The sequence below is a fragment of the Nesoenas mayeri genome (genome assembly GCF_963082525.1).
Source record: "Nesoenas mayeri genome assembly, chromosome: 8".
NCBI classification, from domain to species: Eukaryota; Metazoa; Chordata; class Aves; order Columbiformes; family Columbidae; genus Nesoenas; species Nesoenas mayeri.
Window position 1 is genome coordinate 26,611,847 of NC_137554.1, and position 16,910 is coordinate 26,628,756.

General features: G+C 41.0%; 1 protein-coding gene across 1 annotated transcript; it reads right to left on the reverse strand.

Moving 5' to 3' along the window:
* Positions 1–686: 686 nt before the first annotated feature.
* ZRANB2 (zinc finger RANBP2-type containing 2) lies at positions 687–10,918 on the reverse strand. Its single transcript, XM_080349288.1, has 10 exons — positions 10,796–10,918; positions 10,412–10,464; positions 10,201–10,309; positions 9,257–9,339; positions 7,935–8,011; positions 7,264–7,401; positions 6,251–6,423; positions 4,011–4,097; positions 2,221–2,385; positions 687–1,665 (listed from the first exon to the last, which is right to left on the reverse strand). Exons 1-10 carry the CDS (start codon positions 10,849–10,851, stop codon positions 1,602–1,604), a joined length of 1,005 nt encoding a protein of 334 aa, XP_080205414.1. The 5' UTR covers positions 10,852–10,918; the 3' UTR covers positions 687–1,601.
* Positions 10,919–16,910: the final 5,992 nt, after the last annotated feature.

The following is a 16,910-nucleotide window of genomic DNA, read 5'->3' on the forward strand; positions in this document are numbered from 1 at the left end:
ATTTTCCTTTGCCTGTAGCCTATTGTGTGCTAAATTTAAAAACTTTCACCTGTTAAGTACGGCAACAATTTTAATACAAAGCACGAGGAGAAAACCAAAGGCTAACAACATAGCATCTAGATCTGATCTTTACAATTTAGTAGTTGGACTTGGAAGCTGTCAGAGGCACAGTTACAAACTAACCTGCTCTTGTGCAATCTACATACATTTAGCATGGAAATTAGATAAAAAAGAAAGCACTAAAGAAGAAACTGCAGAGCGCTTTTTATCTGCAAAACGATTATCAAAATATTTCTACACCAAAACCACTTTGCTTATAGACCAGTCCAAAAGAAAGTTCTTAAAAAAAAAACCAAAACAGAATGTAGTTTTTTTAAATTTTGCTCCGTTTGTTTTTGTGCAGTTCATTTAAAAAAAAAAGCAGCGGTCAAATATGGGTTTGGAACTTTTACTACTGAAATAAAGAGATATATTGCTGTTTGCTTGCTTATAAAGAAGAGTTTTCCTTAACATACTTACCTTGTGATGGCACCGAAGATACTTAAACCCTTCTTAACCAAACAGAGCTCAAGAGAGATCAAGGTTTAATGGGATATTGCTAGTAAAATAGATTCAATAAAGCATTTTAAGCCATAAATTATGTTTAAGGGAAAAAAAAATGACTGAGGAAGAACACATTTAAGATGTCAGAACTTTCTACACAGTTTATTAGTTTTCATTTTAAAATATAAATAAAATTCAGATACCTTGAAAATTTTAAGTAAGCCCTCAATGAGTTTTAAAGCCGGCCTGCAGAAGCTTCACGTGATTCCAAGGAGCCAGTTCCACACTCCTGCATCTCAAGGGCAGCTCCTAAACGATCCTTTTGCTAGAAGGATCGCAGAGTCCTGGGTCCCTGCATGCGAGATACCGCAGCCAGAACCCGCTGCAGAAAGGGCACTGTCCTGACTGCAGGAAACCATCTCTACAGTCCAAGGAACCAAGTCTAATGCGCTCTCTGCAGCACCATACCATGGCCTGGGTATTTCACAGCTATTGTGCACTGAGCGTAGCTAAAGAGAGGGGCGTCCAGCTACACTTCAACACAGAAAAATAACAAATACTTAGACCTAAGTACTCACTACGGCCGCGGAATGGGTAGCGCTGGCCTACAGCTACGCTCATCTCTTGTGGTCCCACACGAGCTTCACCAAACAAGCTCCGGAGCTGGACGTAGAAAGCTCATGGGTTCTTCCAATATTCCTCAGATACTTGTCAGTGTCACATGAAGAGCAGAGCTGTGTCAGAACAGATCCAACCTGTGCCTGCTCACACGCGTCAGAGCCGGGAGTTGAGTAATGGAGTCTTTAAAAACAATAAAGACCCTCTTACTCCAATAAAAACACTTCACAGTTCCTCTGGGGAGTTTATGGCTTAAAATGCTACCTCAGGTTTTGTTTCATGACTGAACAAAGCTGCAGTTTTCCAGAAAGCAAGGACAGACATGCACTTCTACTAGCAGATTTAGCACTTCTGACCAAGTAAGACACCAAATTCTTAAAAATGTCTCATGCACTGACTGGAATTTTTTTTTTTTTTTTTTAAATGTGAGCTTTACTGCATTATTTCTTTTTAGAACTTGTACGGGAATCAGAATGGGAAGATCCAGATGATGATCTGCGGCGTCTGTAAGATATAAACGGAGAAAGCATGCAAAGAAGTAAGTTGCAATTAATTTTGGCACCCACTTTGAGTAGTCTGCATCCTACAATAGCTGGAAGCCAAGTATTTCTGATAGGGGCCTTTTAAGAATATAGAAGTAGATAGAATATTCTGTAGAATACAGAAATAACTAAGCTCATGAATGTGAATTTAATACTGAAAACTAAGTTTAATACTGAGAGTAGAATACAATTTCTAAATGCAATCTTTACTAATGAGAATAAATCAGTAAGGTACAGCTTAACACTTTCACACGCTGTAAGAACGGTGACCTGGGTCTTTCTATGGACATGCTCTTAGTGGGAGGAGGTTTCATTGGAGGGAAAAAACATAGGCAATTACAGAGGTTTTAATAGGTAGGAATAGTAGGGGAGGTGAGAAAACTACTTTTAATATCAGGATAACTGATCAGATTCAATTATTTCCCAGTAAACCTCAGTCCTTCAGTAAAAAAAAATAAAAAAATAAAAAAAATCACACATTTAAATACACCCATTCTTATTCTACATAAACCCAAACCTTTCGGGTGACCGTGATCTCGATCGTCTTTTTTTGCGATCACCAGATGAAGAAGATCTAGAACGACTTCGCTTCTTGCTTCTCTCAGGGGAAGATGATGAACGAGAGCTTGAGTAAGATCTTTTTCTTGGGGTGGAAGACCCCCTGTAGGACCTGGAGCTGGATCTTTATTGATTAAGAAATAAATCAGATTTAATTCTGGTATAATAGAGAAAGAACAAAGAAAGAACAAAACGAGACAGTTTCCATGAACACTCACTACTCTATTTGCATCAGCATTTTATCAAACACATTTGTAGATGCTTTAATACTTACTCCTTAGTTATTTGCCAATAAAGACTTTCACTGCTGTGGTAGTTTTCTTAATAAATTTTGCTAAATAGTGTTTCCAGAATGACGCATTTTGACAAGGAAGTGACAGGAGATGGGGATGGGAAGTACCTACGCAAGGACCTTCCTCGGTAATCAAATTCAAAGAAAAAAAGTTTGAAACCCACAGGTGTAACACTGATTTCACAATGTTTTGCTTCACATTAATGGATATTTCACATTGGAAACTTGCCAAGTGATTTTTATCTAACCAGAATAGTAAAAGCCCTCAGAAGGTGTATTTAAAAATCTCAAAAGAAAACTGGGTAGAGAGTAAGACCTTCCACACCAAAATATTAAAAAAAACCCTCTTAGAATACAGTCACTTTGGCATTAAAAAAAAAAAAAAAAAAAAATGAAGCAGCCTCACTTACAAGGATTCAAAAATCACTTCGGTTATTTAAGAAAAGCCCAAACACTTGTGGGAAAAGTAATAGAGCTCTAAAGTCCTCAACTGTAATTCCAAAAACGTCTAAAAACACCTACCAGTTAGGTTTTTTTTTTCAGCAAGCTGGATATTTACAGACCTACCACCACAGTGTATGTTGTTGGTAAAATGCTGTCAGGGCTCTCACTGAAGCCACCCCAGCAGCCCCGTTTCTCACAAGCCCACACGCCGCGGGCCGCTGGTGTGTGTCGTGTGGCACCAGCCATGACCCCAGCTCAGTGTCTGCTGAGGACACAAACCCCCTTCTTCTCTTCCTAAAAGCAGGGACTCCATCTCACACTGACCCTCACGGGACAACTCACAGCACGTTTCTGCCACCTAATGTCTTCCCAACTTCAATTTCTTTTCCTGAATACACGTTTAAGATTCTCTTCATTCCACCGCAACGGGAAAGTCCTGCCATAGGACCCCCATGCAAGGACACCTCAAGGAACTGGTACAATTTTATGACACTTCCCCATGCAGCTCTATAACCGCTATACAGCAAACACCAGCCAGCTCCAACTCCTGTCAGCTTCTCGCAGGGTTTACTATCAATGTTTTTATCCATCCTCCCGCACTATCTAGCGGAAGTTAGCTATGGTAGATAAGTTATCACTAAGCACAAACCCACAAGTATTGCATATTTTTTAACGTTCTTCCACATCAAGTAACCAAAGTGGAAACGGCAAACACAGCACAAATGACTGGAGTGAGCGAACACACATTCAAATTCTTCTTCCTTCCAAGAGACAGTCTGTGGCATCCACTCATCTAGTTCAGATCAGACTTAACTCTTCAACCACAACCTCGCGCTCTCAAGAAATACATCTGTGGTGGTAACTACCTCATGCAGAGATCCCAGGAATTCTGACTTCTGAGATAAAAATGAGTTAATGTTTTTTGACCAGCACAATTTTACAATGGAATCAACAAGCGGTTGGTTCTTCTGCTCTTTTTTCTCTCTGCAAGCAGAGAGTGCTACCTCATTCACCTTGATTTCGACCCACGAGATCTAGACTGTTCTCTGGAACTGGAACGAGATCTTGATCTGGAACTGGAAGAACTTCTTGAGTGGGACCTGAAACAACACGAAGATACTCTTTCCAGTGTCTGCCTCATATTTAGCAGAATAACTGCACTGTTAGCAGCAGAGACAAGAAGACATCAGTACCACTAAACAAGTGACAACGTCCCCCTACCCCCAGTATCACCATAGTAGATTTTAAAACAGAAACATAAACGTACAAGATGATGCATTAAACATTTATAAAAGTCAGCTTTGTATTACTTTTCCTATAGCACAAAAGTTAAACAGGATTGCAGTTATTTGGCAAAATGAAACAACTGCATGTCTCTTAACTATTTCATGAAATCAATGCCTCATCTTTTAATTTGTGCCTTAACTTGAAAACCATCAGTTTATTTTCAAAACAGAGTAGTTAAGAGCATTAAGACCAGCGAACTCCAACTCTCCCCAGGTAAGTTCTCACAAGCATTTTGGAAGCAGTTTCAGGTTTTCGTTAAAACTTTCCCCTGCATTAAAAGTTAAGTAGTAGTTAATTCTTGGCTAAAATGTAGACATATCCAACACTACTTGTAACTAGTCAAAACTATTTTCCAATTTTTAATGGATTTTCTTTAAGGCACAAATCACAAGAAATGTAAAAATGGTAGTGGACTACCAGTAACCACTGTAGAAAGAAGGCATTGCAAACAAATTCTAAAAACATTTTCAGGAAAAATATATTATACATGCTGTCAACCTCCCAGTTTATATTTTTACCATGTCTTTTTCATTTTACTGTGCAAAACAAAATCAGTATGAATACACATTAACTAGAAAGTATATTTAACTTTTTAAAAACCACAAAGAAGTATCCACAAATGGCACATGATATTTCCAATTAATTATCTGTAGCTAGAAGCAAAAAGTTCAACAGAAAGTTGAAAGATCCTCAGCAAATTTCAGTTAGGACAAGCTACTTCGTACTTCACTGTTAACAATCGTGCATTAGTGAACAAAGCTATGGCCACATGAAGTTTTTCTCTCCTCTTTGACGTTTCCAGCCCTAAACCTGAGAACTGCACTCGAATATATCCTCCCACAGGGCGGCACAGCCACCTTCACCCTTCCCTTCGTTACAGCAACGGCTACCAGTGGCCAGCTCAGTCCCTATTCCACGGCCAGCTCAGTCCCTATTTCACACTGTCCTCCCTGGAACCAGGCAGCAAATCCTCGTCTCAAGGAAGCACTGACAGAGGGGTGACACTGCCAACAGGGGTTGGGAAGATCAATTTTCCAGAGAAGAGGCAGCATGAAAAACAGCACGATAGCAATGGGGAGAAAGACAAAACAGCTGTTGGCTGATGTGTGGTTAATACGAGGCTTTGCAGGACTCAGGCAGCGATCACAGCTCTGAGAGCAGAGAGGTGCAGCGACAAGGCTCGGAACATTAGAAGAAACTTGGACTGTACATATATGAACTTTGTGTATAAACCTATGAGCTAGTACCGAATCTGAGGTCTCAAACCTATCAGTATCATCCTCGTCTTAGTTGTACAGCAGCTAAAAAGCTACATGATTTACATCATATGATTACAAAACATTTCTTGAATTGTTCATATATTACTAAATATAATACTAATGTGAGATCTTACATCTACCCAGTAGACCTTTTTTGTGACCCCATGATCAATATAAACCTTTATTGTAATCCCGACAACATTGCCACTGTACTTAGTTTGGTAGCAAGTGACAAAGCTCTAAGGTCAAGTTTCCTCTCTTTATTTCTGGGATATTTTCCACTCTGTCCTCTCCCTGAGCCTCTCTGGACTGCAGCATCATTGCCCTTTTATGCCACCTCCTCCTACTTTAACAATCCCCCCTGCTTCTGCTTCTCTCCTCAACATTGCTAAAAACAGTTCATTCTTTTAATCACTTATTGGCCAACAAGCCTAAAAATAAAAATTAACTTATATATTTAAGGTATTTGAAGGATTCAACTGAAATATCAACTTAAATTCACTAAAACAAGCAACAAGACATATGAAGCCTTCCTGCCAAGGATTCACAGAGGGCAGAACAGAACATTAACTACCTGTGGAAATTCTGTACACAACATTGTTAACATTATTAAACTAATACTGTAAGGCAATCAAGAAAAAAAAGTAAATAAAGAAGTTAGATACTGACATTTTGCCTGGCGTTACCCTTGACCTGTACCCGTTTACCTGGACCTAGACCTTGAGCTTGAGTGAGAGGATGAGCGCGATGAAGATTGGGAGTGGGAAGATCGAGACTTAGAGCGACTGCGCCTATTGGATTTCTTTTTCTTATTAGTGTCCTCTTCTTCACTGGCATCAAGATTATATTTTGAAAGGTCAGCATCATCTTCGTCCTCATCCTGAAAACACACAGATATATAAAAAATACTTTATCTTCAGTTAGTGTTTGTACTTATTCTATGGTTGATTTTGTGCTTTTTTTTAAGCTTTGAAAAGATTGTTGTTAATGCATCAATGAGATCCACAAATTTTAAGCGTGAAGAGTGAGTGAAAATTTGTGGTTCAAAGCAAACTAATAAAAAGTCTGCAAAAACCTCATGTGAAGTCCCATTTTGTGTTATTTCATGAAGTTAATAAGAACATTCATTTTTACCAATTACTTTAAATGAGTGCCTGGAAGAATTTTCAGACCCAAAAGCTAAAACCCGAGCACAATTCTGCAGCTGTGTTTCCTATAGAGAATGTGGTGATTGCTGTGTGAAAATCAGCACATATGCATGTCTCTGCAGGACTGCTGCCCAGAGATGTGGACAATCCAACAGGCGAAGGTCACGTATTCCAGGAAAGATCAAAAAGAAGTCTCAATAATTTTATAAAAAATAAATCTGACATGGTTTTAAAAGACAGAGTAAAACTCCAGAGCATTCTCTTTAAATGGTAACTACACAAAAAGGTTCCAAGTAAAGACCTCAGAATTTTTGATCCTTATCTCAGATAAGCTTATAATTCTTGATGGTTTCAAAAAGTGAGACATCTTTGAATGGAGGTATTTGGAACCAAAGAGAGCTTGTGCCCACCCTTTACAGAAGCTGCAGGCACTGTTATTCTGAAAGCTACTCCTTGATGGTGCTCTAAAGGCAGCGAAAAATACAGACCAAACCTTACCTACTGCCAGTAAACAGTACTGTAGTAACAATTAAAAAATAACTGCTAGAAAAATAACAAATAAACCATGCTACCTCATCCAATTTATATTTGGAGAGATCTTCATCCTCATCCTCCTCATCTTCCCCTTCAGATTCCTTATCTTCCACTTCCTTCAGGATAGATGCAGGACCCACAGCCTTCCCTCTATACTTCTTCTTTTTGCGTCCAAACTAAGAAATTTTATTCCATTAGTACATGATTTAAACAAAAGTAACTTCCAACTGTATATTTTGGTAAAACTTCAATAAGAAAATAAGTGCACATCAGTTTCAAATAAGATATTGCTCTAGGGAAAGGGAAGTGCCACGAAACATCAATTAGCAACAGAAAAGCTTGGCTGAGATATGATTGGTACCAAAAGAGTTTATGGAAATCTGAACAAACCAGTATTTCATGCTTGTGTCTACAGGTTTATCTTTATGCAACAGTGTTGAACATCTGGCTGAAAAGAACACGCGTACCTCTGAAGGCAGCTCCCTCAGAAGTTTAACAAACTCAGCCTATACCAGTTTAATTTGAATTCATTCTTAGTTCTAGCCCCCAAAAGACACAACAGGCACATTCCCTTTCAGTTCCAAAACTTTATGCTTGAGCATTTCACAAAGAGACACGTCACAACGTGTTTCTGACCAGCGCAAACGTGTGTCCCCTAAATGCATCGTGCAGCACGTATCTCCAGAGTACAACTTGGGCCTCGTCTTACCTCATCATACTCCCCGTCTGACTCTTCCCGTTCTATATATTCAACATTCTCTCGTTCATTAAATCCTCCTCCATATCCTTTAAAAAGTGGTAAAACAAGACAATTGCTTGAGTTGCGCCCAATTCATATACAGTAAGCACAAAGTTTATTCTAAACTTTCATAGAGGTGCTAGAAGTTTCCGTGGGTTTATGAACATAAGCCATAAGAATGTAACGTGATTTCAAGAGGAATAAAAGTTGTCCCCACACACATTAATTAAATATAGTTCCTCAGAAACCTAATGGAGAAAATGGATTAAGACACATAAACAATGCAGAAGCAATGGTGTTTAAAAGAATGAAAAAGATCAAAATCAGGATTTTAGCTGTGCTGAGCAACACATGCAGCTGTACATCTGTTATCAGGGAGCAATAAAAGCATCTTGCAGTTGCACGGAATTGTACAACAGTCAAAATTTGCCTTAAGATTTTTTCTATTCCTTTTTATCCCAAGTGGCAAACTCAAATGGCTTGCTTTAATTTCAACTAACTTCGTAGTTTACTGCCAATGTGTGCAACACGCTGGGTGCCCTGCACGCAACTGGAAAGCTACTCTGAAGGACACCAGAACTTGAAAAAACTATAGTTTAAAAAATTAATTATATGGAATAGAATTAAGTATTCAATATTCTTACAGTACTAAATAGCAATATTAAAAATATTGTTTTTCCTTTCAAATAATAAGCTCTGTGCTCTTTCCCACACTGCTTTTATTTATCTGCATTAGAGGTACACTCTGTGCATTAATTTCTCTGCGTGACCTGGTTTGCAGCCGTAACAGTACAGATGCTCTGGCCACGCTGTAAGGATGGTATCGCTGTCCTGGTTACCGCCGGGTTCATTGTTAATGCAGGAGGAGATTAAAATGCGTCACAGTTTGATCAAACCTCCAGCCTCATTAAGAGATCAGAGTCTAATCACACAGGCTCCACGCACCATTTGTGTGGCTGCTGAGTCCTCTGCGGACAGGCGCTACGCACACACGACCTCTTCAAATTTAATGAAACATTGTGTTACTCCTCCCAAACGTCTTAGTATCAAAATCAAATATCAAGGCAGTTTAAGCTGAATGTTCACTGGCTTTCCCAACGAAAGCATCGCACACTTTACATGCTGCTAAAAGTCATCATGCCCAAGCACCTACACATTTATCTACACATGAAAGATCCATCAACTCTGCTAGTTCTGCTGCGAAAACAATTCCTTTAATTAAATTAGATCAACTTATAAAAAAGAGCTTTTCTTATAGTAATTTGAGTATTTTAAAACCATTTACATCTCACCTGTCCTCTCCTCCAGTTTAGCGTACTTTGGGGTATTACACATGTTACATTCTGATCTTCTGGCCCAGTTCACATTACCACATCTTCAAAGGCAAAAATAACAAAATAGAAATAAGAAATAATTTATTACACATCAAAAACTTTAAATGTTGAGGCAACACTTCTAAAAAGAAATCATAAAATGTATTTGCCAGTTGTGGTGGTGATCTGCAGCCACCAGCACAATACAATTAACCCCAGGGCCAACAGCTGGGAGATGCTCTGAGCTTGGAAAGACACAACAACTCTGAATTGAAGGGACTCCTCGGACACTGGCCCCTCTCCTGTTGCGGAACAGAGCAAATCAAAACACAGCCAGGTTTGCAGAAAAAAAAATTTAAAAATCCGGGTTTCCCTAGTCAGTCATCTTACTCAATCAGCAAAAACCTGAATTCTTTAAAGCAGTCCAGAAAATCGGAAAGTACCTTTCAAAAAAATCAAAGGATTTTATTAAATAATCTTTTCCTAATTTAGGTTTCAGTATTCTCCACTGATGGCCTGGAGAAACATCTAAGAATTTAACTATGTGCTAAACTTCTGCTATTAAATATTTAGTGAATGTTGACAGTAAAGTATCATCCAACAATGAAGGCGTTACTTCCGTTTACCCATTTCTTCTGAACTTGAAAAGTGTCTCAGCTCATCAAAGAAAAACATAAACTTTTATCTCTTTAGTCTTGATTTTCCAAAATCTTTCTCCAACCATGTTAATCTAGTAACTGCCATCCAGCAAACTAAAATGAAAAAAATCCTCACAGCAAAACAGCACCAGTGAAACAGCTGTGAGTTTTCATCGCTCCTCTCTCACCAGTACAACTAAATCTACACTGAGAACACTGAGTATCCCACTGCAGACGTGCTGTGTGGCTCCGAGAGGATGCTCTGCGGTTCTCAGCAGCCCGTACGTTTTACACTGCCAGTCGTTCGCGCTGAAGAGGCCCCGGCTCTTCTCAGCAAGCGTCTTTCCTATTTCAGTCCCTCCCGCTTTCATCATTTTGGCTTCTGTCGTTTTCTCTGGAAAAGAAAACAGAAACAAAAACCAAGCGGTTAACCATCTTGTTAAAAAAAACCCCATAGAAATAGAGGAGAAAAAGACATTTGATCTCAGACACTCACCTCTTCCGCATCTGTTACAGCTGGTTCTTCTAGCAAAGTTAACATTCCCACACCTAATAATAAAAAGAGAAGGAGGGCGGTGGGTAACTGAACGCTGGAAAATGCCCACACACGAGACTTAATAAAAACGCCTTTATATTTAAAACTGAATTTGCACCCGATTAAAACACGACGTTTCTCAGGCCGGGCCCGACTCCGGGGTGGACTGAGGAGCCCGGAGCTGCGGAACCCCCAGGGCAGCTCCCCCGGCCCGGCCCGGCCCGCCAGCGGGACCCGCCCGGCCCAGCCCAGCGCGGGGGTAGCCGCGGATCCCCGTTGCCTGGCGCTGCCCCGGGCCGGGCCGGTCCCGCCCCGCAGCCCGGCCGCCCCGCCGGCCCCGCTCACTTCTTGTCGGGGCAGATCCAGTCCCCGTCGCTCACGCGGAAATTCTTGGTCGACATCTTGAGCCCCGCCGAGCCGAGCGCCGCCGCCGCGCAAGAGGACCGGGGTCCTGCGCCGGGAGGGCTGCCCTGGTCCCGCCTGCGCCCTGCTCCTGCAGCGAGGGGGGCAGCCGCCGGGGGTGGATTTTGGTCAGGCAGCGGCTCGGACGCCTCAGCTCGGCAGCGGGAAGAGGAGGCGAAGGAAGGCGCGCCCCCTAGCGGGCCGGCGGGATGCGCATGCGCAATGCGGCTGGCGGGGGCGGTCGCAGGCGGGCTGGGAGCTGAGGAGAGGGGCTGGCGGGGGCGCCCCTGTGCCTGTGGGGGAGCGCTTGTGTCTATTGGGGAACCCTTCTGGCTGTTGGGGAGCCCCTCTGTCCACCACCCTTGGCAGGGTGAAAGTCCCTCGTGTACGGGCTCATTTGTTCATGTTAATTTTCTTCCAACTGTTGCTGCGTGGCTCTGTCACCCAAAAGCCCCTGGGGATAGAACTGCCCAGGCTTTTCAGGGGGAAATCCATGTGTGAATCCGTATCTGTACACCTTCATGAGCAAAATAGATAGAGAAACCCATTAACTGCTGATAGATAATAAAAAAAAAAAGAAATAAGTCCTCATTTTCATAAAGCGCTCAAAGCTCAGGCTGGTTTCTCTGTGATGATGCCTGAACAAAATCCCCATGAAAACATGCAGAGGGTTTTTAATATGAAAAAGACTGAGCTTCAGTATAAATGTTAGAGAGTTCAAGTAAATCCATTGTTTAAAAAAACGAACACCGTTTTATGATTTAGAAGGCTCTGGATGGTTTGTTGGTGGGTGGGTTTGACCCCTTTGCCTTGTTGTTTTGGACCGGCTGTGATGTGCAGGCCCTGCTGCCCCCAGCTTGGCCGGCAGCACCTCAGCACTGCTTATTTATAGCAAACCTTACTTTTCTGGCAGTCTTTAGGCACTTTCCCTCCCACATCCTGTGGAAAAATCACCTGGAATTTGGTTGCAGGGCTGGTTTTTGTCACGTCCCCTCTCCAGGTCATGAGATGACAGTGTTACGGCTATTTATTTATAAAAAAATACAAACCAGCGTGAGCGCACTGGAAAAATGTGTTAGGGCATCTGCTGCAGAGCGTTGTGTAGAAATTCACGGTTGTGAAATGTCCATAATAATCAGAAAGGATTAAACCTGCATTTTCCTGCAGCCAGAGCAGGTCCCAGGTGAAGGGCTGTGCTGGAATTCTGAACAAGGGCGGTGAAAAATCCTGATTTCTCTGCCCCAGAGTCAGAACATTCACTGCCTCATGGACAGGCAGCTGCCAAATTTAAAACCTCAATTAGCAATTTTTTCTCCAAACGACATTCCTTTATGGCACTAAATAATCAGCCTAAACTTAAATGAGATATCAGAGTCTTAGCGCTGTAGTAGATAGCAATGAATCTTCTGTCACTTTGTCAGCACTGATCTTTAAAATGAAGTAAATAAAAAAGAGATTGAAAAAAGCTGTAGAATCCTGTTGCAGCCCAGGAGGATTCGCTCCTGACACCAATAAGGTTTAATCCAGTACAGCAGGTGGCACTTCAGGAACATAGATTTCTCCAGGTACTGTTGTTGGAGCAGATTAAAAGCCTGCTTTTTTAATGGAATTCAGGGGGGACATTTAAAATATCAACGTATTGATAACTCTATTAGAAAAAACCCAACAAACCATCACTGTCAGTGTGCACGATTTGCACCTGAAATCGAACGCAAGATGATTTTGAGTTGCACATGATACGGAACAAGGTGCATCAGGATCGTGTCGTATGTCTCAGTGTTCAGACCTCCCCCAACCAGGACTTGTCCGCAGTCACCTGCCTTTTCCTGCACAACATGTGCCACTGTAACCAAAACCAGAGCTTGGCCCCTGGAAGTTCACTCATTCTTGTGTGATGTCAGGGAAAAACCTTTCATAATTAATATGGATATCAGTCCTGAAAGTGCAATGTCAGGGAGACAAAAAACATCTGGACCTAAAGAATAAATTAATGCGTGCTGGAAGGTTTTCTGCATCTGTAATAGCCTTCTGCTTATTAGAAAATATTGTTCAAAAGCTCATATGTTAGAAGAAAATCGGTATCTGTTGACTTTTAAAAGAACTTGGTTGAACTTCAGTGTGTTTAGGAGAAGCATTGCCCTGATATCCCAGGTTCTTACTGGAATAATTGTGAATTCTTGAGCATGCTTCCAGAATTCAAGTCTCCCTCCTGTTGGTGGCTGCAGAAACACCAAAGAAGGGGCAGAGCCTGTGCAGATTTCATGACCTCCACATGGCTTCTGTCCAGATACAAGGGTCAACTTCTACAGAACAAAACTGAAAATGATCTCAGAGGATACCTCTCTTTGTCGTGAACAATAAAATCCTCCTGCTGTCCAGCCCAGAAAAAAAGACAAAAAACAACACTTATCGATGATTTCAAGGACCAAGATTTATTTATAATCCCTGGTTTTCTCTTCAGGGAAATGAAGACATGCAAAACTTACTTTTTACGTTATAAAATGGAGGAGAATACTTGCTGCTTTAAAAATAGAGGCAAAACTGCAGTTCACCTGTTAATAATTTCAGGCTTAAATATTTTAAAAGTTACTAAAATATAAAAATATAATGAGAAGAATATTTAAGTGGTGCTTGTTTCCTGCTGAAGGAAATGTCCCGGCAGAGTCTCAGGGCAGCAGCTGCAGCCAGAAAGTTTGAGGTGATGAACCGTGTTTTGAAAACACAACCTTTCCCTGTCTGGGCAGAGGGACTGCTGCTGCAAGTCCCCTTTGTTCGATTTACTTCAAAAATGGACATATTAAAAGCTAAAAAGCCAACTGGGGGCTGGGGAAAAAAAAAAAAAGTTTATCTTTTCATTTATGAATAAAAGCAAAGCCCAAGTGGACAAGACCTTCTACAGTCTGGAGGTACACTGTGACCAGACACAATCTGCTGTTCAGCTCAGTGACTCTATAGGATATTCCCTTTATTTAATAGTTATGCTTAAAGGTTTTTAACATGCTGATCTTCTTTCCTGTGTTTCTTACACAAAGCTGCATTTAGGTATCTACTCCCCATTTCACAGTAGCTTATGAACAATATTATTGGATTCCCATTTCTATCACAATATATTTTGGCTTCAAATGTGGGTAAGGAATTTATGATAACGAAGTAAATGAGAAATACATCACCCATCATTTCAACATAATGAAACTGAACAGTTGAGGATGAAAAAAATTTACAAAACACTATTTAATTGGCCTGTCTCTAGACAGCCAATTCCTACCAACAAGCCCTGCAAATCAGTTTTCCTGGGGAAAAACGAAGCAGTACAAAGGGCAGCAGATCCAGGTCAGGTAATTAAATGGAGGTTATCTCTGCTTCCTCCTCCTTCGCTTGGGTTCTCACCTCCCTTCTGGTGTGACGTCCGTGTGGCGTGATCTTCATTAAACTACTTGAGGCACCAAGGTTTTTAAGCATCACTTTAAAGCACTTAATACATTGTTGATCCTTTCCAAGATATAATAATGATAATAATAATAATAGCTTCAGATCTGTGAGTTAAGAGTGCAGTGTGCTTCCATCAGGTGAAATCTAACTATTATGAAAACCTATTTGCGTCGATGCAATTGGACACACACTAAATTATATTGAGAAACAGTGTTTGACTGTTTGTTTTTCAAAGCGCGACACAACTTGACAGATACTTGTTTAAACAAGAAACAGTGAAGATGCGGTGCCTGTGTTAAAACGTGGAAATGCTCTAAACCATTCAAGACACTCACGGGTTCGTGATTTACTCTGAAACACCAGGGCTGCTGTGCTGGGCAGCAGTTCTAGGATGTGCCACAGCATGTGCAGAGTTCCTCTTCCAAAGTCTGTGTCTGTTTCCCCATGTGACAGACATTTGGCAGGGGAGTTTTCAAGACCTGATGAGTCCAGACACATTGCTCAGGCTGACATGCTTTTGGAGGAAAGATTTCCTTCAATGTGTGACCTTTACAGAGTGTTGGACACTGCTTGTCATTGAATAATTTAGTGTGCAATGCTCCTATTTGTGCATATTAGAATTATAATTAATTTTTTCCCCAGGATCATCACATCATGCATACATACTCAATTTATGAGTCACCAGAGGTCACTGCTTTTTGCGTACTGTTTCGCTTGTTCACTATTTAAGACTTGTATATTTGATTTCTCCCTTCAAATTCTGATACTTTGCACGTGGTCTTAGTTGAATTTATTTTTTAATCATTTCAGCTTAATTCTCTAAATACCAAGGTAATTCGGAATACTTAACAGGTATTTCAGGTGTATTTTCGTTTTCTTGTTGATTCAATCTGGACCGCATCTCCTTGGCCTGTGCACCTGTGTGTCCCCAGCCCTGGTCACAGGCTTTTCTCACCTGAAGGTGGATACCTGGATGTTCCCCTCCTGCTTGGAGATGCTGGATGCAGTGAAAGGAGCTTTCACATGACATGCGCAAGTTTTGTTTTCACATAAAACTTGCAGATTTTTTGGAACTTGGTCTGTTATTTGCTGTTCTGTCACATATTAACTATTTTTCCATGGCATTGATAAGCCAGTAGTGGGAAATCCTTTGGTTAAAGAGTGTGTGAAACCACCTCAGCTTTCAAGGGAGAAGAAAGTGTTTCCATTGCCTTGACACCTTCCCCATGTGCTTTGCTCATGGCCCTTCACATCCACCAGCAGTAATTTAGAGATAACGTGGAGTTTCAACAGTCAAATGTGCAGGGACGATGAAAATGCATCGTATTTCATCATTACATTTTTCCTCCAAAACAATAACAATCTGTTCTCTCCCTGAGCGCTCGGTGCTGCTGACAACAGCCTTTCCTGCAATCAGAGTCATGAGATATATGTGTTATTTTCTCCAGGAAATTTTACCTGTCAGACAGTTGTTTTAGTTCTAGTGCTCCTTCTCAGAAATAAATAAGGGCTCATGATATACTTCACTCTTTTGACAGGAAAATCCAAACATGTATTTGCCCACAATTTAGTTGACATTTGCAATGCAGGTTAGGATTTGCTTTTACAGCCACAGGAGACCTGGTTTAGATTTTTAAACTTAACCTCCAAGGCAGATGTAAAATAAAGTAATATTTTCCTCATTATTTAGAAGAAGTAACCTGTCCAGCAAAGCTGTGTTTCTGGGTACACGACAGGGTGCAGTTAAAAGTGACACAGTCCAAGAACTGACCTTGTATCTCCAAAGCATTGGAAAAATGGCTTTTTAATGCAACAACTAAACATTCTGTGGCTAGCTAGTTCTGACAAGTAGATGTCCTAGCTGATACAGTCTAGGGATATTGGGGAGTTTTTCTAATCACAACTAAGGTAAATGGTCTTTAAATTTAAAATTGCTATATTTTTTGCAAGATTTTGTTTTGAGCCAGTTCGGAAAAACAGCGGCTACCGTGCCCTGGCTGTGAAGGGGTTGCTGTTATATGGAGACTTGTTACTGAACCAGCCAAGAATTTCAAGGCCAACTCGAAGGCAGTAAACAGGACCTGTTGTGGGAAAGAAGCAACTCCGAAATAACAAGGCCCGAACATGGTGTAAATCAACGGACCTATCAGCAGTGAGACTTCAGCGCATGGACAGCTTGTGAACATAGATGATATCCAATTAGCGAATGCGTGCTTGGAGTGTGGACGTGTGATCAGAGAATATTTGCATATATAAGCAGGCTTGTTTTTGTAATAAATGGCTTTGCGTGATTCACATTGAATCGGAATGCTGAGTCCTTTATCGTTCCAACACCCGGCCAAGTGAGGCTGAGGACAGCGGTGGTGATTCTTTGTTGATACACTCAAGGATGGCGAGTGATGATGATGGATGAGGAATCTCTGACTTGGAGGATTAATGACAGGATAAAGTAGTTATGAATTGATCACAAATATGTTTAGGTAGAAATTAGAAAACAGCATCTAGCCATCCAAGAATGAAGGTCTGTCATGGTTTTCTAAATAAAGTCAGGGAAGGAGGAGTCTGAACGAGTTAAGCTGGAGCTTGGTAAGCTCAGTGAGAAGGTTATTTGGTTTATCAGGGGCTGCAC

Bases quoted from the DNA above. Each gene is read 5' to 3' on its own strand.
- ZRANB2 (XM_080349288.1), bottom strand. From the start codon at position 10,851: ATGTCGACCAAGAATTTCCGCGTGAGCGACGGGGACTGGATCTGCCCC. The intron at 10,465-10,795 runs GTGAGCGGGGCC...TTTTATTATTAG, and splicing joins TGGATCTGCCCCGACAAGAA to GTGTGGGAATGTTAACTTTG. The intron at 2,386-4,010 runs GTGAATGAGGTA...TAATCAATAAAG, and splicing joins TCTCGTGGGTCGAAATCAAG to ATCCAGCTCCAGGTCCTACA.